The sequence below is a fragment of the Rissa tridactyla genome, chromosome 7 (genome assembly GCF_028500815.1).
Source record: "Rissa tridactyla isolate bRisTri1 chromosome 7, bRisTri1.patW.cur.20221130, whole genome shotgun sequence".
NCBI classification, from domain to species: domain Eukaryota; kingdom Metazoa; phylum Chordata; class Aves; order Charadriiformes; family Laridae; genus Rissa; species Rissa tridactyla.
The window spans coordinates 17,895,006-17,922,186 of record NC_071472.1 but is presented as its reverse complement, the minus strand read 5'-3'; the positions used below and the strand labels follow the sequence as shown (position 1 = coordinate 17,922,186).

The following is a 27,181-nucleotide window of genomic DNA, read 5'->3' as shown; positions in this document are numbered from 1 at the left end:
GGAGAGGCCACCTGCCTGTCTGCCTGCCTTGGAACTGGCAAAGGAGCCGAAGCCCACTCCCATGGGTCTGCATCTCCAAACTGCACCGTGGGCTCCACCACAAGCCCCTGCTTCTGCTTCTTTTTCTTCTCCCCACTCCTTAAAGCTTCAGCTCCCAAGGTGAGAACCACACCTAGGTGAGAACCTCAGCCCTTGCTCTTAAAAGGAACACTTTTCTCACTTTTGTAGCCCCATGGAAAAGCTCAGTGAGGGTTGAGGGCATCCTAAAGAGCTCAGGACTGAGAAGGCAGCAAGGAGCAAATGCAGGGCTGTTCTAACATCAACACCTTGGTTTCCAGCAGGGGCTGGCAGTACCACACACATGTTGCTCCCCACTGCAGTCCTACAGAAAAGTCTCTTGCAAGGAGCAACTGGCAGACCACAGAGCTGCAGACGTAATCCTGAATCCTTCCAAAATGAACTATTCCATCATGCCTGTAAGATCCTCTTGCCTGGGGAGAAGGGAAAGAGAAAACAAACCATGCGCCAGGTATTTGTCTTGCTTTAACACATAGCTGGAGGGCTCCTGGATACAGGAATTTGTACCCCAAGCAGGCTGGCTGGCTTGCTTTTCCACCTTCCCGTTCCCACACAAGCTTGCATGTTTAAAAAAAAGAAAAGTATAAAAGGGTAAGCAGAGCATCAACCATCACCCTCTTAGTTTTCTTGCAATACTCATACATGCTCCATTCTCACCAGGAAATCAAGCCTTGGGTGCAGCAGTAAAGTGCCGCTAGGACACACTGAAGTTGCTCTGTAGCTCCATGACAGTGGCTCACACCCACCACAGGGCTGGGTCAGACAGACCTACACCCCACACAGACCTACCCCAGCATCAGGCCCCAGTCTCCAGCGTACATCAGGTCAGCAGCATCCCAACTGGAGGCTGTACAAGGTGGGAACGTTCCACGCAGGATCCCATAGGAGCTATATGTCCTGAAGGAGAGCTGCTGCCCTGCCAAGCTCTGCAAGGAAGTATGGAAGGGGTCAGGTCCGCTCCATGCCCATGACTGCGCTCCTCGTTAGCACTTGTACAGTCACACTGAGCACTCCAGATGAGGACTGGGTGGCTTCATCCCTCTGCGAGGTGCAGCCCAGAGGGGCTCTGAGCCGTAGGGAAGGGAGTCCTACGTGCCATACACAACTGAGCTGTACCACAATATCCGATCGCTACCTGATCTGCACCCAGCAGCAAACCCAGCCGTGTTGTGACATTCACAGCGATTAGCACAGAGCGAAGAGGCTGTGGCTCAGATGCCGCCACTCTCCTGGCTCAAGTTTCCCCCAGTAAACAAGAGAGAGAAGCTCAGCTTCCGCACGCCATTCCCCCAGATGCACCCAGGTCACAAGCATGCTTGAACCACAAAGTGACCCTAGTGCACCAGTGAGCATAGATGTGAAAAAGAAAAATAAAAACATGAGGAGGTGAATGAAACTGTCCCTGACGTCCTTGCCTGGAGGGTACTGTCACTGCGGTGTCACCGCGCATGCTGCCAGCTTGGCCATCGCCTGTGCTCTCATCCGGCTGTGAATGACCTTGGAAAACCAGCCTGCAGTGAAAGCCACCTGTGCCTCATCTCCACACGGCTTTACAGCTATCAGTGGATCATCCTGCTATAAAAATAAAAGCGATTTGGCCTAATGAAGCTGTAATAAGGAATCCTACAGCCAGCTTAGACACGGGTGTGAGTATTCCAGCAGAAGCCCTGTGTGACCCTGCTCTGGAGTAAGTTGCAACGGCGGCACAGATGTGACCAGCACAAGCACGGGAGTACCACCGGCAGCTGCAACTGCCAGCGTGGAGGTCTGGACATGGCATGGCCTTAGCTGCCACTGCCTGCTTGGCCAGAGATGGTCCCCAGCCCCACAATGGCAGAGGGAGAACGTGCTGAGCTTGCCCCTCTCCAAAGTGGTTTTGCCGCGGAGCTGCAGAAGCGGCTGGGCCAGCACAGGGCAGGGGTGGACTGGAAGCAGCGGCTGCAGAAGGAAGCAGCAGGGCCTTTCATACAGCTTCCAGACGAGGACTGTACCAGCCGACGGCTAGTAACCACTGCTGTTTCTCTGTGGAGATACAGGAGCTCGGAGATAGGGGCAGGAAGGATGAAAGGAAGAACATGACATGCCCCTGAACAGGGCAGGGCAGGATGCAGCCAGGCTGGCAGCACCAGCTTATGCTGCCTGTCCTTCTCCCCCACCACACTCCTGTCCCACTTCCTGCGTACCAGTACAGACATCTCTGATGTCTGCTTGCAAACCAGCTCCTGTCCTCACTGCACAACAGCTCGGCAAAGCAGCTGCTGAACATCCAGGAGAACCAGCAGAGATGAAGACACCTTCACATGCTAGGCTGTGGGCACAACAGGACAGCAGCTGCCACGTCCCCGTGACTCTGGGCATGAACCACGTCACCTGCCCAAGGTAAATCCCCGCTGGTTACCAGTCAAGGAAGTTTCCCCCCTACGTTTAACTCAGTCAGAGTTTTGGGGTGAAGGAAGGTCACAGATTTATGCAAATCCTAGTTCTGCCAACCCAACCCTAGGGCAAAAGAGCAGGAGCCTGTTCTGCTGCTCACAAGAGCAATAAAACTGCACTTGGAAATTTTATTGTAGAAACATGAGCCGGGAAAAGCTCAGGGCAAACTGGCTGTGCTGGAAGTCAAACCCAAACATCATTACTAGTAATTAATGGATTTTGGCTTGGACTTAGTGACACACAATTTAGAGGCCAAAGTTGTCACTGTTGGAGTGACGGTACAGCTGCGCTCACTTACAATTATTTCGCTAGCACCTTTTATTATTGCACAGCCTACTCGCAAGCTTCGGGACGTCAGCTGGAGCACTGCCACAGCCTTTACGAATGTCACATCACAGGTGCACAGAAGCCACCATGCGCCCCAGCCCGTGTGTGCCCCACTAAGCATCAGTGGAAGTCCCTTCTTCCAGCCCAAGCCCCCCCCCCCACAGCCGGTGCTTTTAACAGCAGCATGGCAGCTCCTCGCAGACCAATTTCTAACAGGAAAAGCAAGAGCGTAAGAGCCCAGGTGTGCACATGATCCCTCCATCATATGAGTCTGGCTGGGGAGATTATTTTAAACGCAGCTGTGGTGACACGCTCAAAATAACAAGAGCTTGCAAATGTATGAGTTGCAAGCTGACCTGATAATGTGCTGTCAGCCTCACATAGCCCAAAGTCACAAGGGGGTGGGGGAGTCATACAACTGTGATTTGCTATTGTTTTCTATGCCATTGCAGGGTGCAATTTCTGTTCTTTACTATTAGAAAGGATAACATCTTCTTCTAGATGAGATCCGAGTTCACACCAAGTTCCCCACTTGCAGCTCTGGGGCTTTTGATTAAAGCTTGAACAAGCGAGTTAACAGCAACGCAAAATAAACATGTTTTAAAACTAATACACATTTCAAAATAAGAGTTTATACCCCTTCCAAAAAATTAAAAAGCTTTCAACAAGATCAAGCACATTGTTCTGAAACTGACTGACTGAGAGTGCCTTAAAGCTGCTGTTACCCTTGGTAGCTAGGTACAAACTCTTGTGTTTCGACACCATGGAAACAAACGTCACCTACATCAGTTCCAGGAAACAAGTGGCCTCAAGTGCAGTCACATACCGAGACAAAGCAGCACGCGAGGCCACCCACAAGTTCAAGCTGAAGAGTAGAGGGTCTTAGTGGCTACAAGAAGCCCATGGGGACCAGACAGCTCAAAGACAGCTTGGCCACCACAGAAACACCAACAACCTGGCGTGCTGCTTTGCCAAGCAGTTAAGCATCGCTGCTCCCTCTCAGCTCCAGTATCATCCTGCAAAACCACGTTTTGAGTGCAAAACCAGAGGCACATGATGATCACCAATTTCTCTCCTAATGAAGACACCTAGCTTTTGCTTGGTCACTCAGGTCAAAAAAAAGATATCAGTGAGAAATGACCCACTGCAGGGATGTGTCAGCAAATCCCACTTGCATCCCAGGATTACGTTTGTGCCTGGCATTTGTGCTGTTGCTAGTCATTTCAATTCAATGGCTGCGGCGCTGAACTCCCCTCCATGCTGAACAGAGGAGGCGTGAGAAGTGCACAGCTGCCCAAAATGATCATTGAACTAAGCAGAGCACTACCCTGCAAGCGCAGCAGAGCAGCTCTGGCACACGCTCCTGTTTTTGAGGTGACAGGGAGGGAGAGAGGCCGACTTTATGGGCAGCAGGGTGTTGGACTAAGCCATAGGAGAGCTGGAATTCAGCTGCTGCCTCACTCTGTGGTGCAGCAAATGCCTCCGTCCACACACACACACAGGCTGGCCTGGGGACTGAAGGCTCACGTGTTTGAGTTCACAGGGGACTTTCTCACCGCTGTCAGGGCATCAGAGCACAGTGTTGGATGAGATGAGGGACTCCAGCGTGGTTAGGCAGAAAATCCAGGGCTGCAGCTTTGCCATGGAGAGAGCGCACCAGGGACATCTAAATAAAGGTCTGGCTCAGTGCTCACCCCAGGAGGGCTAACCTGGCTGTGACCAGAGAGTACAGTGGCCACACCAAAGGACAAAAGGTCCAGAGCGTGGAGTCCCCATTGCTATCAATGGATATTGACTTTTCCACCCTGACAGGGTCACCAGGCCACTGAAGGGGACCAGCCATACAGCCACAGCAGACTGCACAGCTCTGTTTCCCAGGCAGCGAAGCAGGGATGTCCCTGCCCTTGCTCCCATCTCTGACTTGTACTTTCTTATCATCTGGGCTACAGGAGCAGCTGTATCGTAGTGTAAACTACAGTAGGGAAACAAGTCTGGGATAAAAGCAACCAGCTAAAGCATGGGGTGTTTTACAGCTTTTCATTGAGGAGATCTAAAGCACCTTCTGCAAATCCAAACAGATAGCGAACCAAAGTGATATCATTCTCAATTATGACTCACAATGAGAGAAAAGGTACAGGAAAATTACACAACAAGACCTGGGGAGAGCTCGGCCACCAGCACAGGAACTGACAGGCAGTCAGCACAGATCAGTCTGGTCTTAGGCAGCCTGGACATGCTCTCAGCCTTTGGCATAGAAATAAAATAAAGGTGGAAGGCTCAGGGTGAGTGGAACAACTATAAAATATCGATATGTAGCAAGGAGACAAGAACTGCCCAGTTAGTTCAAAACACATCAATTCTTTGTCCATCCCCTTTTCTTGATACTTTTTTCTGAAACATATCTGGAACTGGAAGAAAAAGCTCCCAGGTCTGTCCTCCAGTATGTGATGAGGACTCTTCCATGTCTTGGCCGGGATGAGAAAGATTCCTCTGGAGGCACTGCAACCACCTCACTCCATGCAGTGGTCTCTCAGAGCTCAGGAGTGGAGCAGAAACACAGATTCAAGTCAGGAAGAAGCCGCCAAATACTCCCAAACTTGCTGCAGGGGATGAACCTGAGAAATGCCAAGGAGTGGCACCCAGCCAAGCCAGTACGTCAGCCAAAGCCCTCGACCTGCATCGGTGACACCACATCTCCAGGCAGGCATCATTATCTGGGGATAGTGGCATTTGGCCCTGTCAGTGTCCTCCTCGCAATGCGATTCCTGCTATGCTGAGAAGGGCCCCAGGCATGACTGAAGTGCAGGAGTAGCCGATTTGTCATCAACAAAGTTTGCCTAATACAAAACTTAAGGACTGCAGCAAGAGTGCAATGCAAGGACAGACAAGTGCCACTATCTGCTGGGTACAACCACTAAGAATAAAGGAAAAATTATTAGATAGGGCTGTAATCAGACCAACAATCTGCTGTTTATTTCCCCAAACTGCCCAGGAGCCACCAGACCACCACACACATGTTTGTTAGGGAGTACACAGCAATGAAAAAGAGAAGCTGCATCTCAGGGAGTCACATAGGGAGGGTTTTGATGTGGAGCTGTGGGGCTGAACTCTGCCTCCCATGAGATATCTGCAGCCTGGCTGAGCAGGGAGACAGCAGGCTGGCACAGCGCTACACGGCTTCCCCACTCCTGCACCCCTCATGCCCAGCCCAGACCCTGGAGTCATTCAGGAAACATTCCAGGCTTGTCTCAACTCATCTTGCAGCTCTGCCCGTTCACCTTTCAGACCCACCAGTTCCTTTTTACAACATTAGAGCAGCCAAGACCCTAGTGGAAGGATTAGCAGCTGGGTTGTCCCAGTGCCCGCTTGGCTCCGGTCAACCCCAGTTCCATCCTCACTGCTGCTCCAAGAGCTGTTGGAGAGGCTCACTACAGAGCCAGCTCTTCTTTCTCCCTGACGCTCGCCCAGGTAACACACTCTGGTTCTCATTTTTTCAGGTAAAAGTCTTTGAGGCCAAAGGCGCTATTGAGATGCTCCCTCCTGTCCCAGGAGCGCTGGCCAGGACACTGTCCCCAGCAGATCCTGCCGCAGAGCGCCCCTATGTCGTGTCCCCAGCCCCATGGGGCCTGGCCCAGAGCACCCCAAGGGGTCACAGCGCAGGGCCACAGCGAGGCCTGTGGTTGAGCAAGGCGCCTCCTCGGTGCTGGGGCAGAGGCCGGGTGAGCGCTGCGGGCATGGCAGTGGGGCAGGGAGGACCGTGGGGGCCCGGCGAGGGGCGGACGGGGAACCAGCGAGGGGAACCAAGGGCCGCACGCCCCGGGGTAGGCCCTGGGGATGGTACCCACAGAGGGCACGCACTCCCCACAAGGGGAAGGGACCGGTTCCTTGAAGGGGAGGCACACTCGGGTCCACCCCTCCCGTACTCACCGCCCGCCCGGCGCCCCCGGGTCCCGCCGCTCCTGGGCCGCCGCCGCACCGCCCGCCGTTACCATAGGGATCCGGGGCGGCACCGCCACGTGACTACACCTCCCGGCAGCCACCGCGCCAGCCGCAACGGCACACGGCGCCCCCGAGCGGCCTGGCGGGGAAGCAGCAGAGATGGCGGGGCAGAGCCCCGGCGCCCGGTGGGCGGGCACGGGCCCGGGAGGCCACTTAGAAAGAGGTGGTCTCTTTAGGTCTACAGGCCCTTTTGCAGGAATGGCTTCCCACAGGGAGAAGCTGGCCGGGCAAGAATATCCCCCTCCTCGGGGCGGACAACCGTGGGTTCTGTGGAAGGTCGGAGCCGGAGCCCGAGGAGGAGGCAGAGAGTGGTTGTCCTGTCCCACTGGAGGCAACATCAGGCTGAGCCCAGGTGTCAGCGCGGGGCCACAGGCTTGCCGGGATCTGGGGGTCTGGGGGCGTTTCCAGCACCATTCCCACCAGTGCTGCACAGGGGTGCGAGGAGACGGAGGAGCTTCTCGCAGTGCCGGGCAGAAGGTGGCCGGGGACTGCCACCGGCAGCAGGCTGTGAGTCACCGCTGGCCAGCGTGGCCAGCCTCTCAGTGGCTCTGAGGGACAGCAGGACCTGCGGAGCAAAGGGAGGGACAGGAGTCACCCGCCAGTCTGGCCCCTCGCCCCATGAGGTCCCACAAAGGAGCAGAGGTGCCCATGCGGTACCTGCTGTATCCCAGGGTGCTGGCTGAGGGCCCGCAGCGCCACCAGGGCTCCCTCACGCACGCTCTCCCGGGGGTCCCAGCAGGCCACCTCCAGCAGGACGTGGGGGGCCCTGCTCTCGATCAGCAGGTCCCCCAGCTCCGCCGAGCGCCGGCCCAGGTTGCCCAGGGCCGAGGCCGCGTTGCAGCACGTCCTGGCCTGTGCGTCCCTCAACAGCCTTGTCAGCCTGGGCACGGCCCTGCCCAGGGTCCCCGCCGGGAAGGACTCGTGGTAGGCAGCGTTGCCCACCGCGAAGCTGGCTGCTCTCCGCACGCTCTCCTCCCGGTCCGCCAGGCAGCCCAGCAGGCTCTCCAGCAAGGCCGGCTGGCTCTGCAGCACCTGGGGAAAGTCGTGGCTGTGTCGGAGCAGGTTGCCCAGCAGGTTGCAGGTTTTGGCCCGTATCATGTGTTGCCGGTGGCCAAGTAGGCAGGTCAGTGGCTGGTCAGCCACATCTGAGCCTCTCAGGATCCTCTGGAGAAAGGGCAGGTGCTCCGGACAGGCCCGGGCCACATGGGTCAAGAGAGACAGGAGGTCGGTTGTGAGCGTGAGGCTGTCTGAAAATAAGGCAGACGTCAAGAAGGTGATGATGCGCTCTGAGGCAGTGGCTGCCCTCACCATTTGATCTATGACCTGCTCGTCAGACACAACAAGGTGGCACAAGAGGCTCATGGGGAGCTCGGTGTACGAGAAGGGCAGATGGTGAGAGCAGACCTAAGGAGAAAGGAGAGAGAGTGGCACTGAGTGTGCTGTCCTCGCGTGTGGGCCATGTCAAGCAGTGGCTGAGGGCTGCCAGCAGGTGGGTGCAGAGCTCAGCTGTTGGCCAAGCCACTCTGGGGGCTGCATGGCACCCAAGTGACATCCCTGTGTGGGCAGAAATCACCAGCACGGTGTGAGGTGGTGCCACGCACTGGGGGATGCAATGTGGGGAGGTGTCTCCACAGTATGGGGTGGAAGAGAAACAAAGGGCCAAGAGGGTACCTGCAGCAGCTGGGCAGGTATCTGGGCGTCTCTCACAGCCTCCATGACCAATGCTAAGGTATCCCCATCCACATCCAGGGCAAAAGGGAAACAGAGGAGCTGGCAGGCCTGGATCACCACAGCTGGGACAAGCTCAGGGTCCCCATCCTCTCCTGCTTGCCTGAATTTGTTAGAGAGCGAGCTTAATACAGAGGTCATCAGAAAAACATCAAGGCAAGAGGCAGAGAGCATTCCCCACGCCAGGCACTAAGGAGCAGCTCTGCAGGTGAGCTGTGCCCTGCAAGTGCCAGGTCAGAAACTTCTCGGCCCTCTGTGTGCTTGTGTTCAAGCCCCATTCAGCGGCTGAGCTCTGACCTCTTCAGCCCTCCCCACAACTCACGTCTGTGCCAGGCATGCCAGGAAGCCAGGGGACAGCAGCCTCTTCAGTGTCACCATAAGGACACCATGGGACTGGGCAAGCTGAGGCAGGCACTGGTGGGACTCACGAGTGAAGACGAAGAGGGCCAGGCTGAGGAAGAGCAGGGTGCCTGCAGGGGGAACAGTGCAGCAGAGGGGCAATGCTAGGACAGGCTGAAAAGTCTCCTCTCCTCTGCCTGTACTGCTTCAAGGCTGCTCCAGGGTCGCTTCTGTGCTTCCATGCCCAAGACCAGACCGTTCTCTACCCATGGTGGTCACACCTGCCAGGGTGAATGTTCCCCTCCAGCAGAGACACGCTCTCTTCTTCCTCCACAGCCAGCTCAGCTAAGCTGCTGCTGACTGGGCACAGCATCAGCCAGCCCAGCCCTCTTTCACTGGAGGACAACAGCAACCCTCAAAAAAAGCCCCCCAGGCCCTCTGGCCTCAGGCACCAGATGCCGATGGGGACAGGCATGGGCAAGTCTGAGGGCAGGATGTGGAGCAGGGTCCAGGCCATCCTGCAGCTCCTACCTTGAGGGGAGAGGAGGTTCCAGTCCGGCTCTGCTGTGGGGTGGTCTGCCCCTGGGGGGTCTCCCTCCAGCACTACCCTGTGGTTGCCCGCACGAAGCACCACAGCAACACAATGCCACACCACGTTCCACAGCTCTGAGGCAGCAAAGCCCTGCTCCACAGCCACATCCTCCTAAAGATGGGGAGATAGGTGTTGGGGGACATCCTGGTCCACTATGGCTCCCATGGGTTCAGGTCCACATCCATCCCAGCCACATGGTGCTGAGGGGAGGGGAGGCTGACAGTCCCCAGGCATATCAGCCCTCTCTCACTCCTATGTGCCCATGAATCACTCAACTCCTTGCTGACCATCCTCCCACCAACCCTCCAGAGCTTCACAGACAATCCAGGGACATTAGGTGACTTTCATGGGGTTGCACAGCTCAGCCAAAGCTCCCCAGTTCCCTGGTTTGCCTCAGCCTTCTTTACTGATCTACATTAGTGCCTTTTTGTCCCCACAGCTTTTGTCAGGGACCAGGCAAAGCGAGATAGGCAGGCTGGTACCTGGGCAAGCAGCTTCAGCAGGAGGAAAAAGATCCCATCATAGAGACCAGCACCCATTGGCAGGGGGAGCTGCAGCTGTAAGAGAGAGTAGGGGACAGGCTGGAGCTAGGTGCTGGGTCTGAGGGCAGCAGGACCACACCTGCACCCTTCTGAGCCCATCTTTGACTGCACACCTCCACTGTGAGGTTACATCATGGCTCCCCGGCTCCTCTGTCCCCATCCCATACCTCAGCAGGTGCTGTCAGCATGTTTGTCACCACCGGTAGGATCTCTTCCCCCCCGAGCTCCAAGGTCACCCCATGCTGACTGAGCTGTGTCAGGAGGAATGCTGCAGCACCCTGTGGGAGCAGGGAGAGATTAGCACCTTTGGGACTTTCCCATCTGCCCACTCAGTTCTGACTCTTCATCCCTCAGCCCAGGGCATGGACAGCCAGGCTGCGCCTGCCACCATCCCACCCTAAGCAAGCAACAGTAGGACCCAAAGGGGACATGGGGCTCTGCAGGGCTACCAGTGATGGCTCTGGCAGGGTGGTCAGACTCACCACAAGGGAGACGACAGGAGACTGGGTGATGAGATCCATGGCCAGGGTAACCACCTCCTCAAGCCTGAAACACAGGAACCAGGAGGGAGGCGCTGTGTTCCCATAGCTTCATATCCCACAGAGCAGCAGCATCCAAATACCTCCAGGGCTGGGAAACAGCCACCTTGCAAGAGGAGCACGCCATTGTTCACAGCACCTCCTTGTCCACATCGGGCCCTCACCACATCCCCAGCACCCACCCACGCTGCCCAGCATTCTGCTGATGTGTCCAGATTGGAGGGATCAGTTGGAGCAGAAGCCCAGCTCTGGGTAGGGTGCGGGGCAGAGGGCTGTTCAGGACAGGGCATGTTCCTCTCCTACCCATGAGTGAAAGTGGGTGCTTACCTGGGAGGGGAGCCCTGGAGCTGCAGGGTGAGCAGGGCCAACAGGTACAGAGAGGCCTCACAGGCTGCGCCCTTGGTCACCTCCGCCATGGGGACCTGCCAAAGGAGCAGGAGTCACAGGAATACAGCAAGACTGGGAGGAGAGGTAGCCCTGGAGAACTGCACTCTCCAGGCTAAGCTCCCCCAAATTCTTCTCCCCACACATCCCTCAGATTGGTCCAAGTAGCACTCAGAGGAATGTGTCCTGCTTGCCCACACTCCTAGCCCACCCACCGGAGCTGTGGTCAGGCCTACCTTGCCCTTTGAGAGCTGCATGAGGGAACCCCACAGTTGCTGGCTCCTTCCCAGGTGCTGACACAGGCTCAGGCTGGCATGGCAGCCAGCATAGAGGATCTGGGAGGCAGAGGGGAAAGATGCATACCAGCCCCTGGGGACAGGGACACAGTGACCAGGCCCACCCCAATCACACCCCATGACTACCATGGGCTCATTTATTCAACAACTGACACCAGGGAGATGGGAGTCATCGAGGGATGAGCCCATGGTTCCCCCTTCCCCATGCTCCTAACCCCAGACCAAAGGTCCAGGCATCTCTGGGGACAGCCAGATAAATGGACAGGGACATTACCTTGAGCACGTTCAAGGAGCAGCTTGGGTGCTCCAGCCTCCCCAGCAGCCTCCCAAGATGCTGGCTCTCTCCCTCCATAAGCTTTTCAGCTACCTCCCGAGCGACCTGCAGAAATCAGCCTGTTTGGCACCCTGGGCACTTGAAGCACTGCACACACTTAAGGAATTTAATGCTAGCAAAAAATAAATAAAAGAAGGCATCTGCTTCCTACATGCTGCGTTCACAAGGGGATGCCCATCTGCCATGACCAGTATGGCTTGGATGCACCGTCCCAGAGCTGAGATGAGCAAGATGAGATTCCTCCTCTGCTTCCCTCCTTGTTGACTCAGAGTTGAGTTAAAGGATCAAATGTACATCGGTAGTTTTGTTTTCCCTCTTATTTACTGTCCATTCAATTTCAGATTTCCTACAGTTCATATCACTGTCATATAAGAATTCTTCATGTTTTCTCTGCATCGCCTAGTTCTCCACTTAGCCCATCCCATAGGGCACATCCTAAGTGTGTCTCTTAATTGACTTAGGAGTCCTTAGACTCCTGAAGCTCAGCTGTTGGCTGGGAAGGAGCAGCCTGCAAACATCAGACCTGCAGCCACCAAAGGCAGAGGACCCCAGCCCTCCACTCTACTGCTGAAAAAGAGACCCTCTTGCAAAGGGTTGCTGCCCCTGTGGGGACCACACCTCCTTGCCTTGCAAAAACAAGTGGCCTGACCTGCTGCTTGGCTTCCCGACAGCCGTTCCTCTCCAGGGGGATGCTGCAGGCAGCAGCCAATGCAGCTGTGAAGAGGTCTGCTGCACTTGGGCTCCGATCATGGGATGACTTGGCCTCCATCGCTGCACCTGCACAGGGACAGAGCTCAGGAGACATGTGCTAAGGGTGAGGGATGCTGAGGGGCAGCAGGATGGGGTTGGAGGCCAAGAGAGGAAGAGTCAGGCTTGTGACATGAAGAGAGTGAGATCTGGGATTGAGGAAGAGAACAGGAGAGCCCTGGTTAGCAAGGGTTTGGGGCAGATAAGTTTCAGCCACCTCCTCCAGCCAACAGCACTGCAATGGCAGCCAGTGCTCTGAGGGAGCACAAGGGTAGGAGGGAGAGAGGAAATACCAGGAACAGGCATGAGCTGCCACCACTGCTACCTCGCAGAGCAGGCTGCTCTGAGATGGATCCCTGGAGGAGTCTGCTTAGCAGGGGCTGACGCTCCTCTCGCAGGCTGGCATAGAAGGGGGCAGAGACAGAGGGGCACGTCGCATCCAGGCTCTCACAAAGCAGGGTGAAGCACTGGGGGAGAAACAGGGAGGGCCATCACTGCAGATTGATGGAGGAAGGAGGGAAAAAGGCAATGGGGGAGAAGGCTGTGGGGGGACAGCAGAGATGGGAGAAGGGCTCATGTGCTGGAGCTTGAGGGACCTCTAAGTGTCCTCTCCAGCCCGGTTATTGTGTGGGAGCCACATGTGGCTACATGCTGGCTGAGAGAGGGGTACACATGGAGGCACAGTCAGGAAACGCGCTCCCTCAGAGACCTCATTTCTGCATCTGATCCCCTCAAAACCCCCAGTGGGTGAGACAGCCTGCCCTGACAAGAATGCATCAGACCCCACAGCTGGGAGCAGGGTTCTCAGCCTGCACTCCCCCTAACAGGCACACCCGGCCCCACAGCTTCTGTCCCTGGGGTACAGGGTGGGGAGAAGGGAGACAGGGGCACCCTTACCAGGAGGCTTTGCTGGCAGAGTCTCATCTCGCTGTCAGCTGGCTCAGCCAGCAGCTCCGGCAGCAGGGCTAGGAAGCAGCTGGCACTCTCCCGGAAGGCCTGCAGGCTGGGGGAGGCAGCAGGGGCAGAGGAGAGCAGAGAAACACATGCCCTGGCTGTGAGGACAGGGTGTGGCCAGGCCCACATGGCCCTGGGTAATGGAGCAGGCAGCACACACTAGCACTATGAGCCAGTGCCAGCAGGCAGCACAACTGGATTCTAGTCAGCTGTGCCTTCCCCTTAATTAATCTCACTCACGGAAAGCGCTTCTCTGTGAGAACAGTGATATGGCATGAAGCACTTAGTCCGTGATGCTACCCCACAGAGACAGCTCCAGCCACAGAGTATGAACACCACCCTCATGCCTACTTGGTGGGTCTCCACAGTGGCCACAAGAGACCTCAGAACACAGAGCGTTGTCCTTACCTGTCATTTTGCCCACTCTCCTCCAGGCTGCATTCACTGCTGAAATAAACTGTGGTCACCATGAGGAGGTCTGTCAGCACCGTGATACACCAGGGCTGCTGCAGGATCCAGAAACAAACAGCAAGTGGGGATCATCTGCTGGCCATGCCAACACCACCACGGCGCGATTCTTCCCTGCCAGAACCTCCCCCTTCCCGAGGGGGCCTGGAAGCTTACCAGTCCAGTAAGCCAGCTCCAGCAGGACACCAGGGCCTCCTCAGCACCAGCACTCTGCAGGGCTGGAAGAAGCCCAAATTCCTCTGGGGTCCTACACCCACCTGCTTGGTGCTACCACTCTCCAGGATCTGCTTGGCTAGACACAGCAGGGACAGAGGCACATTCAGCTCTTGGCAGAAGTAGTCCAGCAGCTCAGAGTCACACCGGGTAGCCAGGAGGTTGCCCACAACGCGGAGCACGGGACGGAGACGGGAGGCTCCCTCCAGCATCCCTTCCAGCACCTGGACACAGAGAAGCCAGAAGTGCTCATGATCAGCAGTGGTTTTGGCCTCTCCACCAGCCATGTGGCAGCCCTCCACCCCCTCAGGCTGGGGACAGCAGGGGAGCAGATGACAAGCTAAGTGCATGAGACAGCTCCAGCTCCTGGAGAAGCAGAGGATCCCCTTGCTGACTGGACTGAGGACTCTCCCAATGCTCCAAATACAATCCTGGGGAAAAAGGTAGCATCAATGTCCCCAGTCATAGTTGTCTGAGCCAGCCATCACTTACCTGCTGAGCAGAGTCTCTCAGGCGGGCCTGGACACGGTGCCGGAAGGCTGGGTCCCTCAGGAGGCTCAGTGGCGTGCTCAGCTGCATGGTTGAAGGCTCAGTGGCCTCAATCAGGTGCTGCCACTCCTCATCGCTCTCCAGCTCCTACCCGCGGAGGAGAGAGGACTGGTGCCACAGACCCCGCCTGCCCCAGGGTCTCTGTACCAGGCCCTGGGGACTGGGCCCTGCTGTCCTCACCACAAGACACTGTCTTACCTCACTCTCCAGGTCCACGGTCTCAATGCTGCGCCTGCTCCAGGGCTCTGCCCTGACAGCACCAGGCTGCGGGGAGGCCCCTGCTCCAGGAAACTCCCGCTCATAGTCTTGAGTGATGCTGTGCTCCCTGGCCAAGAAAACAGCATAGTTGGTGAACTACCCTGCCTTTCCTTCTTCCTCCTCTCCCAGCCTCAGACCTCCCTCACCGTGGGCTGGGTGGAGGCTCCTTCAAATCCCACTCTGCCGTGCTGCTCTTTCCTTGCAGGACACTGGGGTTCTTCTCTTTGGAGGCAGCAGGTGGCTCCCCCTCCATAAGGGCTGCCTTCTTTAGAGATGCTCTGGGTCCATGCCCTGGGCATCTTTTGCCAGAGTTCTTCATAGATGCATCACCTGCTTTCAGTTGCCCCTGGGTGATGGCAGAGAATTTTGGTCAGGGCAGGGTTACTCCAACAGCCAGATGAGGCCTCTAGACCCCACCACCCCAAGGACCCCACATCCTGCCTTGTATGTGGCTGATACCTCAGTCTGGCCCATGTCCCTTCTGTCTTTCCCCCCAGGTCCCATTTCAGTGCCCCTCCTTTGCCCCGACTGTGGGACACAGCCAGGGGAATCCCACACCTTTTTCTGTGCCTCCTCAGCCATCTTCTGACGGGCCTTTCTCAGGATCCTGGACTGGCCGCCCCTGGGGGCCAGGGAATGGGCTTGCTGCTCCTTCAGGGCCTGCAGCTCTGGGGACAGCTTGGTGGTGAAGGGGTTTGAGATCCCATGCTCTTCCGTGTCATCAATCACTGGGGAGGGGAGAGGAGAGCTTCATCAGCAGCTCTCCCTTGGGATACAGGGAGAGCGATCGGCTCTGGGATCCCAGGGGAATCCTAGGGGACCCAGAGCAAGCCCAGGGGCAGGAGGTAGGGGTCAGTGCCTGGAGAAAGCTGAGAGGAGGTAGGCAAAGAACAGGGTAGTAAAAAAAGCAGGGTGGGGTGGTCCTTCCATCCTCCAGGCAGTAGGAGGAGAAAATACACCTGGCCAGTGCTGGAAAAAGAGCTGGTACTTACCAGTAACCCGTCCAGCAATGAAGGGGTGAGAGAGCAGCTCTGGCCATGACAGGCGCTGGCAGGGGTCCTTCATTAGTAGTCCCTGCAGGAAGCTCTACAGGGGGCACAGTACCAGGGTCACCAACACCTGCTTGGTACCCATAGTGAGCAGAGTGTACCCACCAGCCTCCCCCAGTGAGGGCACCCAGGAGGCCCACATTCCCTGCTTTGGGAAAGGAGTTGCTCTAGTGCTTAGAGCATATGGGAAGACACTTCCCAGTGCAATAAATCACACCTTTGCTTCAGCCCCAGCTTCCCAGCTCATAGAGAGGGACAGCAGTGACAAGGTCCCCCCACCCCACCCCAGGAGACCAAGCTCTCATCCCTTCTCTGTGTTCTGAAATCCCTGTTAGACAACATAAAACCTAAGAGTCACCCACCTAGGCAGCAGGTGAGGCCAAAGCTGCTACCGCATTAGTGGATCTCACCCCACAGACAGGGCCTTCCCCCTTACCTTGAAGACTGGGCTTATGGCCTTGGGCCATTTGACGGGGTCTTTGACGATGAGGCTGACAAGCTGGAAGATGCTGCTGGTGTAGAAGGGAGGAGTGCCCATGAACAGCTCGTACAGGATACAGCCCACGGACCACAGGTCTGCTGTGTGGTCATATGGCCGCTCCTCCACCAGCTCAGGGGACATGTACAGTGGGGTGCCCTTGATGGAGGTCAGCACCATGGTGTGGATGCTCATGGCACGGGCAAACCTGCTCAGAGGAAAGCACAGATGGTTGGTTCAGGCTGAAACATCTGTTGCAACTCCCAAGGAGATGCCTACACGTTTACCAACACGTCTTCCCTCTGGAGTCCAAAATCCCCCATCCCTGCCAACCCCTAAATAGGCACAGAATCCAGGTCCCCTTCCACCCTCCCCCCTCCTCCTCTAGAGCACTCAGGACACCCCTTGGCTGCCCCAAGCCTCACACTGGCCCCCAGCACCCACCCGAAGTCACAGAGTTTGACGACGCCGTCTTTGCCCAGCAGGATGTTCTGGGGTTTCATGTCGCGGTGCAGGATGCGGTGGGAGTGCAGGTAATAGAGAGCAGAGACCAGTTGGGCAGCTATGGTCTGGACCTGACAGAGACACAGAAACCTCACCCTGTGCCCCACAGCACCACCAGCCAGCACAGCCATGGGGTCCCTTATGGCCTGGCTCCCCCTGTACCCCCAATTCTGCCCTTGCCCTATTTGGGGCAGGGACAACCAGTTCCTTGGAGCAGGCCGACATCTGAGGCAGCAGCCTGGTGCTGTGGTCTTTGGAGAGGGAACAGGGAAACTAAGGTCACTACTGGACCCCATTGTCCCCCAGTGCAACTTGGCCCCTGCTCCATCCCATTCAGAAGCTCTGCCAGGTAAAGCCCTGGAGGCACCTTCACCCTCCTGATGTCCCCTGGCCCACAGCAGAGACCCACTTCCTGCAGGCAGACAAACCCTGTTCTCTCCATCCTGCAGCAAACACCGAGTGGCCACTGCCACAACAGTCACCTGGTCCTCGGGCAAACTCCCATCATCCTCCAGGATCTGGAAGAGCTCCCCCTCTGCGTAGTCAGTCACCACCACAACCTGGAAGGAAAAGCAGCGTGGTGAGATCAAGCACTCACCCAGCCGCATCCCCACCATGCCCTGGGGACCGGGACAGAGCAGGGTAAGAAATCTGAGGAAGATGCTGGGGTTTCGTTGTGCCCAACCCATCAGCTTGGGATGGGACCCGGGGTGGGAGATGGCAGTGGAGTGGGTGCAGTGCTGCAAGGGCCTAGTACTTAGCAGAGGCTTTGTGGCTGTCCTTATCTCAGGCAGCCAGCAGAAGACAGGGAAGAGGGAAGGACAGGACAAGCCCAGAATGGTATTTCCAAGACCAGTGGGTAGAATCACTCCCTTATGCTCCCATGTTCCGTAGCACAGTCTTCAATCCTTTCTTACCACACTCTCTCCATGAGCGTTTAAATCAGTGAATAGTCAGACTCTGAAGAGACTGATGAGGGACTGAAGAGTCACTCTCATCCTGTGATCCTAAACAACTCCTCTTCATCACACACGACCCCATCGAGCTCCTTCACCTCTGTATATGACCCAGCACAACCCACACAGCCCAAATAGGTGCTGGCTCCCCAAACAGCACGTACTGGAGGGCTCTGAAAAACACTGACCAGGTTCTGGGAGGGTGTCACCAGCACCTCTTGAGAAAAAGATCCCTATGACAGCAGGAGCCAGCCCTTGTCCCACAGCCCCAGTCAAGCAAAAGCATCTGCCCTTCACCTCCTTGTCGGTCTCAAAGCTGTCGAGCATCTGGATGATATTGGGGTGATGGAGGCCTCTCATGATCTCAATTTCCCGCTGCAGGTTCTTCAGCTCCTTCTCAGACCGCCCCACCTTGGGGATGAACTTCAAGGCCACCACCTTTCAAAGCCAGTAAAGCTGTGATCAGACCAGGTTTCTACATGCCCTGGCAGAGGCCGTGTTTAACCCAAACAGGACTCAGTATTTTCCAGCTGAGCACACCAAACAAAACATTTGTTCACTGGATCCCTTGGAGCTGGGGCTCCCCCCAGGCCCTTGCATATTGATACAGGTGCTCACAGTACTTTGCACACTGGTGTTTAAAGCAATGTAATCAGTGAGGGCAGACAAAGACAGGACTGCCAGAAACAGTCCAAACATGGGACAGAAGCTAGAGATGCTGGTGGACAGCAAGCCCAACACAAGCCACCAGCATGTCCTGGCACTGAGGAGCACTAGCACCACCCTGGGCTGTATCAACAGGCAGGAGTTTGAAGGAAGAGATTATTACCCTTTACCTGACACTTGTTAGACTACATTGGCAATATTGTGCCTGGTTTTTGGCCCAGAAAGACACCGATAGGCCAGAGAGGGTATTGCAGAGGCCACCAGGATGGCAAGGGGGCTGAAGCACACGGTGTGCAAGTTGAAGCTGGGGGGAACAGGCTTGGTTAGCCTGAAGAAAACATGTATAGGGAAGTAGAACAGTAACGTTGTGATTCCCAAAAGGAGGTTTCAGAGAAAATGGAGCCAGACTTTTACAGACATGCAAGGCAGGAGGATGAGATAGGTATTACAAACTGAAACAGGGAAGATCTCAACTAGATATAAGGAAAAACCATTCACCCCAAGTACAGTCAAGCTCTGGCTGTGGAGTCTTTATCCCTACGGTTTTGCAGGATCTGAATTTAGTGCTGATTCTGCTTTGGTCAGGGGATGCACTGGAGACCTCCTGAGGTCCCATGAACCTGAACGACCATTCCAGCAGGAGCTGGAATGTCAGCAGAAAAATGAATAAGTGCTGAGTCCCAAAGCCCTGGCAGGGTCCTGGAACCCAACAGCTACTAGAAATCAGTCCCCAGTGCCACACAACAGAGCCTTGGCCCTCTCCCGTGCCGCCTCTCTCGTCACCTGGGCGCTGTGTTTCCGGCGCCCCTTGTACACACGCCCAAAGGAACCTTCGCCGATCATTTCCAGGACATGATACTTCTCCATCGCGGGCGTTCGGGGAGGGGGCCGCCGAGCCGCCGAGGCAAAGTGGCCAGTGAGGAGGAGCTCTTCGCCCCTTCTCCCCTCCTCCCGCCCTCCACCACCAGCTGCCGTGGGGCGCCGACCCCCAACCCCAGCCGCTGCAGGCCACGATGGAGACGGGTAGTGCCAGTGCTGGCACGGCAGGGCTGCACGCGCTGCGATCCCAAATCCAACGGGCCGGGGCTTCGCCTCCCCGTGTGGGCCTCTTCCCCAGGGCGGGTGTGCCCGGGGCTTCCCACCGGACTCCGTCCCTGCCCGCCGGCTCCACCTCCGCTCCCCCACGACAGGACGAGACCCCAGCCCCAGGTGGGATTAACCTCGCCCCGCTCCGCTCCCGCCGCAGCCCGGCCGCCGCCGGCCCCGCCGCCGCGTCGCCTAGCAACAACCCCCACCTCCGCGCGTGCGCCCTCGCTGCGGTTCCGGTTCCGGGGCGCGCGGGAAGATGGCGGCGGCCGGTGAGGAGGCGGAGGCGACGGACTGGTAACATCCCCCCCCCGCCTTTTTTTTTCCCTGGTCCCGGTGCCCTAAACCCCTAGCCCAGGCCTGACCCCTGCCCGGTCCCCGCAGGGCGCTGCCGCCGGAGGTGGAGGTGCTGGAGTCCATCTACCTGGAGGAGCTGCGGGTGGCGCGGGGCCGCGGCAGGTCGGTACCGCGGCCCACATCCCCCCTCTCACACTCCCGCCGGGCCCGGCCCGGTCCGGCCCCGCCACCCCCCTGCCCCCCTCACCTCGGCCTGCCCCACAGGTGGGAACCCTGGGAGATCAGCATCACCCTGCACCCTGCCACGGCCCAGGACCAGGACTCCCAGTATGTCCGCTTCACCCTGCTGCTCTCCGTGCCCCCCCAGGTAGGCTGCTGGCCCCCCGGGACCCTGCTCCTGCCTGCCTCGGATCTCTCTGCCTTCCTTGTTGTGCTTTGGCTGTTTGTTTTGGTTTTGCTGTTGTTCTTTTTTCCTAGTATCCCAACAAAGCTCCAGAAATCTCGATCAGGAACCCACGGGGGCTGTCAGATGAGCAAATTCAAAAGTGAGTGCTGGGAGGGGAGAGGGTGATCCTTTCCCCTGGAGATCTGGAACTCAGAACTGGTGGAAAAGCCTTCTCTCAAATTCACCTGGCTCCCTGTGTCCAGTTACCAGATGGACACAGGTCCCTAAATCACCTTGTCTTAAATCTTATTGGTGCCACAGGTACTGAGTTTGACACCAAGGGGTCCACCCTATGGTTGTTCCTCTGTGGTTCCCCTGAATTGTAATCTAAATCCCCTGGGCCTTTGAAGCTGTTGGTCCTGCTTTGACAGCGGTAGGACTGAACCAAGTCCTCGGGCAGCCTGTTGTTGCCTTTCTGCTCCTGTCCTTGGTGCAGTGGAGTGTGTGCAGAGAGACCCTGGTACCTACCAGCAGCACAGGAATAACGTGGCTCCCACCAGGCCTGCTCAGGGGCTGCCATCAGATAAACAAAGCCTGAGATTTACCAAAACTGAAAGGTGCTGGGTGAGCTCAAGCAAACCCGCTCTTGCAAGTCCTCTGAGGACAAAGGCTTCCTGTGCACTGGTTTATGGGGAGCACGTGAATACGCATGTGCACATGTAGCTGTCTCGCGCTGCAGGCAAAGCCTGAAGGCCAGTGCTCTATTTCTTCCTCCTGTCATCGTGGTGGGGTGACAGGTATGTGGGAGAGTGAAAAGGTGTGGCTAAACTTGTGTTAAGTATTGCTGCTGCTTTGCTGTAGGATTTCGCAGACCCTCAGAAGTGTTGCTGAAGACAGGCTGGGGACAGAGGTGCTCTACGAGCTAATTGAGGTGAGGATGGGGGTGACCAGCCACAGACACTGGTCCCTGATTGCCCGATTGCTCTGCACCCACAGGCAGGCCAGGGAGTAAAATGTTTGCTTTAATGCTTCTGCAGAAGGGGAAGGAGATTCTCACTGACAACAACATTCCTCATGGCCAGTGTGTGATCTGCCTCTATGGATTCCAGGTAGGAACGTGTTCCCCAGCCCCACAAGCTGACTGGGAAGTGAGGCAAGAGAACAGGGAGCCTGGGGCTGAAAGCCTGGCATATTGGTCTGGAACTGGGGTGTGCCTCAGGAGCCCCCTGCCTCCCTGGTCTGTAGGCAGAGCTACTCAGCATGGACCTTCCTAAGGCAGTGTATGCTACTCTCCCAGTCAGCCTGAAGATAACCATCTACAGAACAGGGTATAGGGGCAGTGAGTGATGCTGGAGCATCTCCAAGGGAGTGGGTAAGGTCTAGGGATAGTTGCTGGTGCATCTCAACTTTTCTGTGTTGGTCAAACCTCACCTGGAGTTCAGCACGCAGGTGGTCAGGAGGGACTGGGACACATCTGTATGAGTGCTGAGATCTGCAGGGACAAGGCAGCTTGCCTTATGCAGCTTGCAAGGAGAGGTGGTACCTGCCTGGGAAGAACACATTGAGTGAGAAGACTGCTGCTTACACAGGAACATATGCAGATAAATCAGTCACAAAAACTTTGCAGCTTGACATTAGGAGTATTTCTCACTCAGAATAGGGAGCAGTATCCCAGTAAGAGCTGAGAAGCTAGAGATGAAGCCCAGCAGATGTTCTCTGTCTCTGCCAGCAATAGCACTAGTTCTCCACTGCCAGCGCTGACGTGGGAGTGAAAGCCCACCTCATCTGGGGAGGCTACACAACCCTGTGCTCAGAAAGCCTTTAAAGCTGCCCTTTCTTCTCTGCAGGAGAGAGAAGCTTTCACAAAGACCCAGTGCTACCACTACTTCCACTCCCACTGCCTGGCCCGCTACGCCCAGCACATGGAGGAGGAGATCCTCATGCAACAGGAGGAGAGAGAGCAGCACCTGGCGCCATCCCCCAAACAGGTACCAGGCCCTGGGCTCCCCCTCTGCACAGGCCCTCATGTGTTTCTGTCACCCCATTTGGGACATGGAGCAAGGGAGGGGCTAGCCTGACCTGGAAGCACAGTCAGTGTCATGCCTGTGCTGAGAATCAGAGCAGCGATTGGACCAAGTGATCTCCAAGGGCCCTTTCCAATCAAAATTACCCTGGGAGTTTTTAGTACTTTAGCAGTTGGTTTATTGGATCTCTGGGTCAGTGCCTGCTGTGTGAGGGAGCATGGGAGTTGGTAGTATTTTGGGACTTCTGGAACCATAGGAGTTAGAAAAGAGAGCTTCTTCCCTAGTCCTCGAACTGCAGGACTGTGCGGCAGGATAAACATGATCACCCATGTTCTGGGGTGATAAAACCTGCCTGAGCAGGTGTTGAAACAGTTGTCAGCCGCACAGCAAACAGCGCAGCTGAATATGAAACAAGTCAAAGGCTCCTTCCTGCAAAACCCTTTCAAAGAGGTGCAGCCTAGATGACATGCTCCACTTTGGAGTGGGGAAAAATAGATCCTCGGCTAAGGAGGACTGGAGTCGTATGTGTTGACAGGTGGTTTGTACAGCAGTCAACTGCTGGAGCACAAAGCCTGGCATGCCTCATGGTGGAGACACCTTCCATAGGAGTCGTTGAGACACCAGGCTGCTTTCATGCTTCTGGAAACCCCCTGGGCTTCCCTGCCCTGGCCGAAGAGTGAAGAAGGCCACCCTGTTCCACTTCCAGGCTGGGGATTATCCAGCAGTACATGGGCTGGGTCATGGCTGGGGCTTGGTGTCACCTCTCGCCTCCCTGCAGGAAGTCGGTGTGCAGTGCCCTGTCTGCCGGGAGACCCTCGTCTACGATCTCTGTGCTCTGAAGGCAGCGCCGCCCCCGCAGCACCCACTGGTAAGAGATGGGGGCTCACCTGCCCAGCTGCGCCTGCTCACTGGTAACTTCTTCTGGGACAATATAACGGATGAATGAACACACGCTGCATGCTCTCGTGTCCTCCGAGGCGGCCCATCCAAAGGGCAGTTCATAAAACCTAGCAAGGTGTCTCCTGATTGTTTGATGTGTCCACAAAGCGTAGGCTTAGTTATATAGCCCTGAGTTTTCTTCTCCTAGACTATGAAATGTGCTCTGTATCCCACATTCCTTGTGTGATCAAAGGAGGGTTTGGGGAGTAGCTCTTGGCATTGCCAGCTGCCTACTCATGCTAGGTGTTGAGAGAGCCCTTATCCCACCTTGCTTTCTGCTGCTCAGGAGCCGTACAGGCCAGATGCCAAGACGCTGCAGCACCAAGAAGAACTGCGCTTAATTTTCAAGAGACAGCAAGAGAAAGGGGGCATCATTGACCCTGAAGCAGAGAGGAACCGTTATTTCATCAGCCTCCAGGCGGTATGGCACTGGGGGGCAGAGAACCGGCGAGGGGGGCCCTGGACTGCAGGACTGAGCACTGTCATCTGCTGTGGGGCTGCTCTGTCCCTTTTGTAATGAGCGGCTTCTTTCTTTCAGCCTCCGTCTGCTGTCGATCCAAACCAAACAGCTGCTGCCTCTGAGACACCGGTGAGTGCAAGCGCTGTGGATTCGCCTGAGCTGCCCAGCCAAGCCTCGGCTCCAGAGCCAGCCGGAGGGACGGAGGCCAGGGCAGAACCCGGGTGGCCTGAGAGGCCTGCTGTGCCCAGGGAGCAACAGAGCAAGAGGGAGAGGCACAGAGGGGAGAGGCCCAGCCCCAGAGGCCAGGGCAGGCAGTCGTGCAGCAGCTTGCAGGAACCGACAGAGGAAGGCTGTCATCTGCTCCATGGCTCCAGAGGGCCCAGGGGCTTCAGCCGAAGACCAGAGCGGAGACCTGGTGGGAGGCACAGCCAGGAGTTTCCAAAGCCTCACAACAGAAACAGGGCTGGTGCCTTGGCTGAAAGAAAGGAGTTGTGCCCTGAAGACCCCTCACCAGTAACAGAGGCAGTGGACTTGAAAGAGGAGCATCATGATGTGGAGAGATGGACCCCAGAGGAGGGGGCCGAGGCCCGGGGCAGGCAGAAGGAGAACCTGGCATACAACCGCAGCGACCACAGAGCAGCTCCCAGCTGGCAGGGCCACCACAGGCCCTGGGATTGTGGAAGGTGGGAGAGGTCTAGGGTCCAGGAGCGTGGTTCCTACCCCAGAGCTCCAAGAGGGCGAGGGGTGTTCAGGCCCGGTGGACGTCAAGAAGCCCATCTCCTTGAGAAGGAGAGTGGCTCCTAGCAGGAGTGGTGAGGGGCTGGGCTGGGGGAGGGAAGGGCTCTTTCTGGAGAGAACAGTGAAGGCTCTGGTGGAGCAGTGGCAAGCAGACACTTGGGAGGGAGGAGGCAGTTGGCATGTGGCACAGCTTGGAACAGGCAGTGTCTCCAGGATATGTGCAGAGTGAAGCATCCTTGTGTGAGCGACTGGCTGCCACCAGCATTGGAGAAGCTGACTCCTGACAGACCATGTCAGCCTTGGTCTTGGAGCACCTAGAGGGCAGAGGAAGCCTTGACCGGGGACCTGGAGCCATCATCCCTCTATGTGAGCTGCCAAGAAATGTGCACACCTACAGAGCAAATGGACTGAGCCCAACGTGGTGCCACGGCAGAGCCAGAGTTGTGGCAGGACCTTCCCAGCAGAGTTATGGTGGTGCCAAGTGATGAGGCTGTGCCAGGACAGCAGCTCAGCTTGCTGTGTCCCTTTGTGCTTCTCAGAGCGCCTTCTCAACTGCTTTCCCTGTCCCTTGGGGACATCGCTCTCCTGCAGGCCTAACTGCTGTTCAGCTGATGGGCTCAGACAGGAAAGTCCTTTGTTTGACAGTACACTTCCCAGTCAAGCCAGAAGAGCTAAATCAAGCTTAAGTCAACACGTTGGCAGGTCAGGGCTGTCTAGTGGCTGAGGCTTTCAGGAACCCTGAATTTAGAGCTCCTGCCCTGTCCTTCAGCTGCTTTTGTGCAGGCAGAAGCTGATAGGGGAGACCTGGGAAGAGCACTCTGCTTTGTGACCTGTATCTGTCTGGATGCCCCTTTAAGGCCAGGCTGTCTCTTGGAGCACCCAACAGCACAGAGTGAAGACATGCCCCGATACTTTGGATACTCTTACCCTCCTTTCATCTTCAAGCTTGCTTCAAAGAAATGAGGATTTGCTGTTTAGACTAACTTGGTGCAGTTCCTTCTGCTAATGCTTCACAGATCAAAACCGTGTCCCACTCCAGAGCTGTGATGTGCAATTCCAAGCCTCTGAAGTGGGATACTGCTATTAAATTAATTCGTTGGGTCTTTTCCACAGAGCCTGCTCCCTGTTTTGTCTGTCCTCTCACTCCTGTTCTTTGTTGTTTGGAGCGAAGGTGTTGATCCCTGGTATTGCTCACTCCCCTCCCTGTTCCCTACACCCGGGGCTGGGGCAGAGACCTTCCCCTGGCATTCCTGGGTGTCAGGAGCACTCCGCAGTCCCTGCTTTGCCTGGCTCAGTGTAAGCTATCTATCTGGCTCATCCAGACAGTACCAATTCCTTCACACTTGTTTGTGCCTTGTGCCCCCACCTCTTTTTTCGCCACACGTGGGTTGTTATTGTCTTGCTCCTGCTGCTAAGTGCAAAACTGGCCAGGCTGCAATGGACTTGACAGAGCTTCGGGTGAGATCCCTAGGAAACCATGTGCTTTGTGCCGGCTGGGAGGGCGTTTGTGCTGCATCTGCCTGGCTGATCCTTTGGCACATGCAGGGTGCACAAAAGCTGTCTCTTGAAGGGGTCCTCCTCAACTGCCGCCCTGCTCTCTCCATGCCTGGCCTCATCCTGAAGGGGCTGGTTTAACCCACTGCCCAAGAACCTTCTGTGCTTAAATTTCCAACACTGGCCTATTTTCAACCCTAATGTTCTAAAAGCATTTTTTTTTCCCTCCTTGATCTCAGCCTACACTACCTGTCCCTTTGGGATCTGAGGGCCAGACATTGTGCCTGCTGAGCAAGGGCTGAGCACTCACTCCCTGAAGAGAACCCTAATTTTTCTTCAGTGCTCACTCTGTCCTTCTTCCACCTGGTTTCTGGGTGAATGGCCTGTCCACACTTGGGTGAAAAGGTGTAAACTTTATCTGACATTGGTGCCTGTTCTGCTGCCTCCTGCCTTCACTTCTGAAATTGCTGAGCTCCAAGAAAGGCATTTGATCATGTTCTGAAAGAAACGTGAAAATCTTTGCCCCTCACAGCAGCTGAAGCTGCAGCTCTGTGGCTTCCTCAAGTGAGCGAGGCTTACTCTCAGCAGGAAAACTGCTGTGCCCAGTATTTGGAGCCTGGGAATTCAGCCACAGAAATCAGAGTGAGCGCAGACTTGGGTAACTTCAATCAAATGCCAGACATGTTAAAGGGGAGGGTTTTTTCCTGGGAATAGGGATTTAGGAAGAGCCCTCACCTTTCTGACTCAGTGCTGTCACCCTAGAGCAGAGGACATTTTGCAGCAGCATGTGGAAATGAATTTGGGCTAAACAAAACAAACCTCCCTGTCAGAGAGGAGGAATGGAGCGTGCACCCTGCCCTGGGGCTCCTTGCTTGGTGACCACCTATGTCACCCACCTACCTCACAGGGCTGTTGTGAGGCTTAACTGGCAAAAGTGCTCAGGCCAGGCAGAAGGGCACCAGCAGTGTCTGTAGCATTAACACTATTAAAAGCATCAGAGTGATCGATGTTGCCTCTTGTCTTGTTTGGTGGCATCAGGGTGGGGGTCCATGTCCCCTCTGGCTCTCCCTCACCACTTCCCCATCCTCCCCAACTGCTGTGAGGCACTTGCCAGTCACTCACTGGCCAATGTTGACCCACAGCTTTGTGAGACAAGGCTGGATCCGAGCAGTCAGCCTCTGCGGGACGGCCAAGCACAGGATTTGAGATGCCAACAGCAGCACCCTGCTCTGGGAGCTGCCCTTGAGGCCCTGGAGACTCCCCCTTGACCACAGAATCAACCCTTCAATTGTGGAAACATTTGTGCGAGTCCGAGGCTGCAGCAA

At 56.3% G+C, this 27,181-nt stretch overlaps 2 protein-coding genes across 10 annotated transcripts in view; one reads left to right on the top strand and one right to left on the bottom strand.

Annotated features, from left to right (window-relative positions):
* Positions 1–19,694, bottom strand: part of LOC128913061 (tubulin monoglutamylase TTLL4-like) — a 39,887-nt gene extending 20,193 nt beyond the window's left edge. Inside the window, exons 1-27 of one of the 7 annotated variants that reach the window (XR_008467825.1) lie at positions 19,217–19,694; positions 18,065–18,205; positions 17,294–17,371; positions 16,752–16,882; positions 16,266–16,515; positions 15,773–15,866; positions 15,339–15,508; positions 14,927–15,126; positions 14,721–14,847; positions 14,466–14,609; positions 14,018–14,197; positions 13,701–13,798; positions 13,236–13,341; positions 12,664–12,805; positions 12,241–12,368; positions 11,532–11,636; positions 11,198–11,296; positions 10,905–10,999; positions 10,521–10,584; positions 10,206–10,316; positions 9,979–10,053; positions 9,436–9,607; positions 8,888–9,035; positions 8,509–8,668; positions 7,495–8,241; positions 6,766–7,402; positions 873–1,004 (exon numbers count right to left, since the gene is read on the bottom strand). Coding sequence is in view for 4 of the 7 variants with exons in the window: in XM_054210051.1 (XP_054066026.1) it covers positions 7,193–7,402; positions 7,495–8,241; positions 8,509–8,668; positions 8,888–9,035; positions 9,436–9,607; positions 9,979–10,053; positions 10,206–10,316; positions 10,521–10,584; positions 10,905–10,999; positions 11,198–11,296; positions 11,532–11,636; positions 12,241–12,368; positions 12,664–12,805; positions 13,236–13,341; positions 13,701–13,798; positions 14,018–14,197; positions 14,466–14,609; positions 14,721–14,847; positions 14,927–15,126; positions 15,339–15,508; positions 15,773–15,866; positions 16,266–16,515; positions 16,752–16,882; positions 17,294–17,371; positions 18,065–18,205; positions 19,217–19,300 (4,059 nt within the window). In the remaining 3 variants the exon portion in view is untranslated. Of the gene's footprint in view, positions 1–867; positions 1,005–5,788; positions 7,403–7,494; positions 8,242–8,508; positions 8,669–8,887; positions 9,036–9,435; positions 9,608–9,978; positions 10,054–10,205; positions 10,317–10,520; positions 10,585–10,904; positions 11,000–11,197; positions 11,297–11,531; positions 11,637–12,240; positions 12,369–12,663; positions 12,806–13,235; positions 13,342–13,700; positions 13,799–14,017; positions 14,198–14,465; positions 14,610–14,720; positions 14,848–14,926; positions 15,127–15,338; positions 15,509–15,772; positions 15,867–16,265; positions 16,516–16,751; positions 16,883–17,293; positions 17,372–18,064; positions 18,206–19,216 lie in introns of those variants that run through there. The other 6 variants (XM_054210051.1, XM_054210052.1, XM_054210053.1 and 3 more) reach the window with 6 other exon arrangements.
* Positions 19,695–19,753: 59 nt separating this feature from the next.
* Positions 19,754–26,863, top strand: RNF25 (ring finger protein 25). 3 transcript variants are annotated; one of them, XM_054210060.1, is made up of 10 exons: positions 19,754–19,816; positions 19,904–19,978; positions 20,081–20,183; positions 20,294–20,361; positions 21,063–21,132; positions 21,239–21,310; positions 22,049–22,189; positions 23,004–23,093; positions 23,451–23,585; positions 23,703–26,863. In XM_054210060.1, the coding sequence occupies exons 1-10, from the start codon at positions 19,779–19,781 to the stop codon at positions 24,426–24,428; spliced, it is 1,518 nt and encodes a 505-aa protein (XP_054066035.1). In that variant the 5' UTR covers positions 19,754–19,778; the 3' UTR covers positions 24,429–26,863. The 3 variants fall into 3 exon arrangements, with proteins under 3 accessions (XP_054066035.1, XP_054066036.1, XP_054066037.1); XM_054210061.1 differs by lacking the exon at positions 23,451–23,585; XM_054210062.1 differs by lacking the exons at positions 19,754–19,816; positions 20,294–20,361 and having other exon boundaries at positions 19,910–19,978.
* Positions 26,864–27,181: the final 318 nt, after the last annotated feature.

What these genes read in the sequence shown, in the direction of transcription:
- RNF25 (XM_054210060.1), top strand. Translation starts at nt 19,779, where the DNA reads ATGGCGGCGGCCGGTGAGGAGGCGGAGGCGACGGACTG. An exon ending in TCAGATGAGCAAATTCAAAA is followed by an intron (nt 20,362 to 21,062) that starts GTGAGTGCTGGG and finishes GCTTTGCTGTAG; the next exon opens with GATTTCGCAGACCCTCAGAA. An exon ending in CGCCCCCGCAGCACCCACTG is followed by an intron (nt 23,094 to 23,450) that starts GTAAGAGATGGG and finishes TCTGCTGCTCAG; the next exon opens with GAGCCGTACAGGCCAGATGC.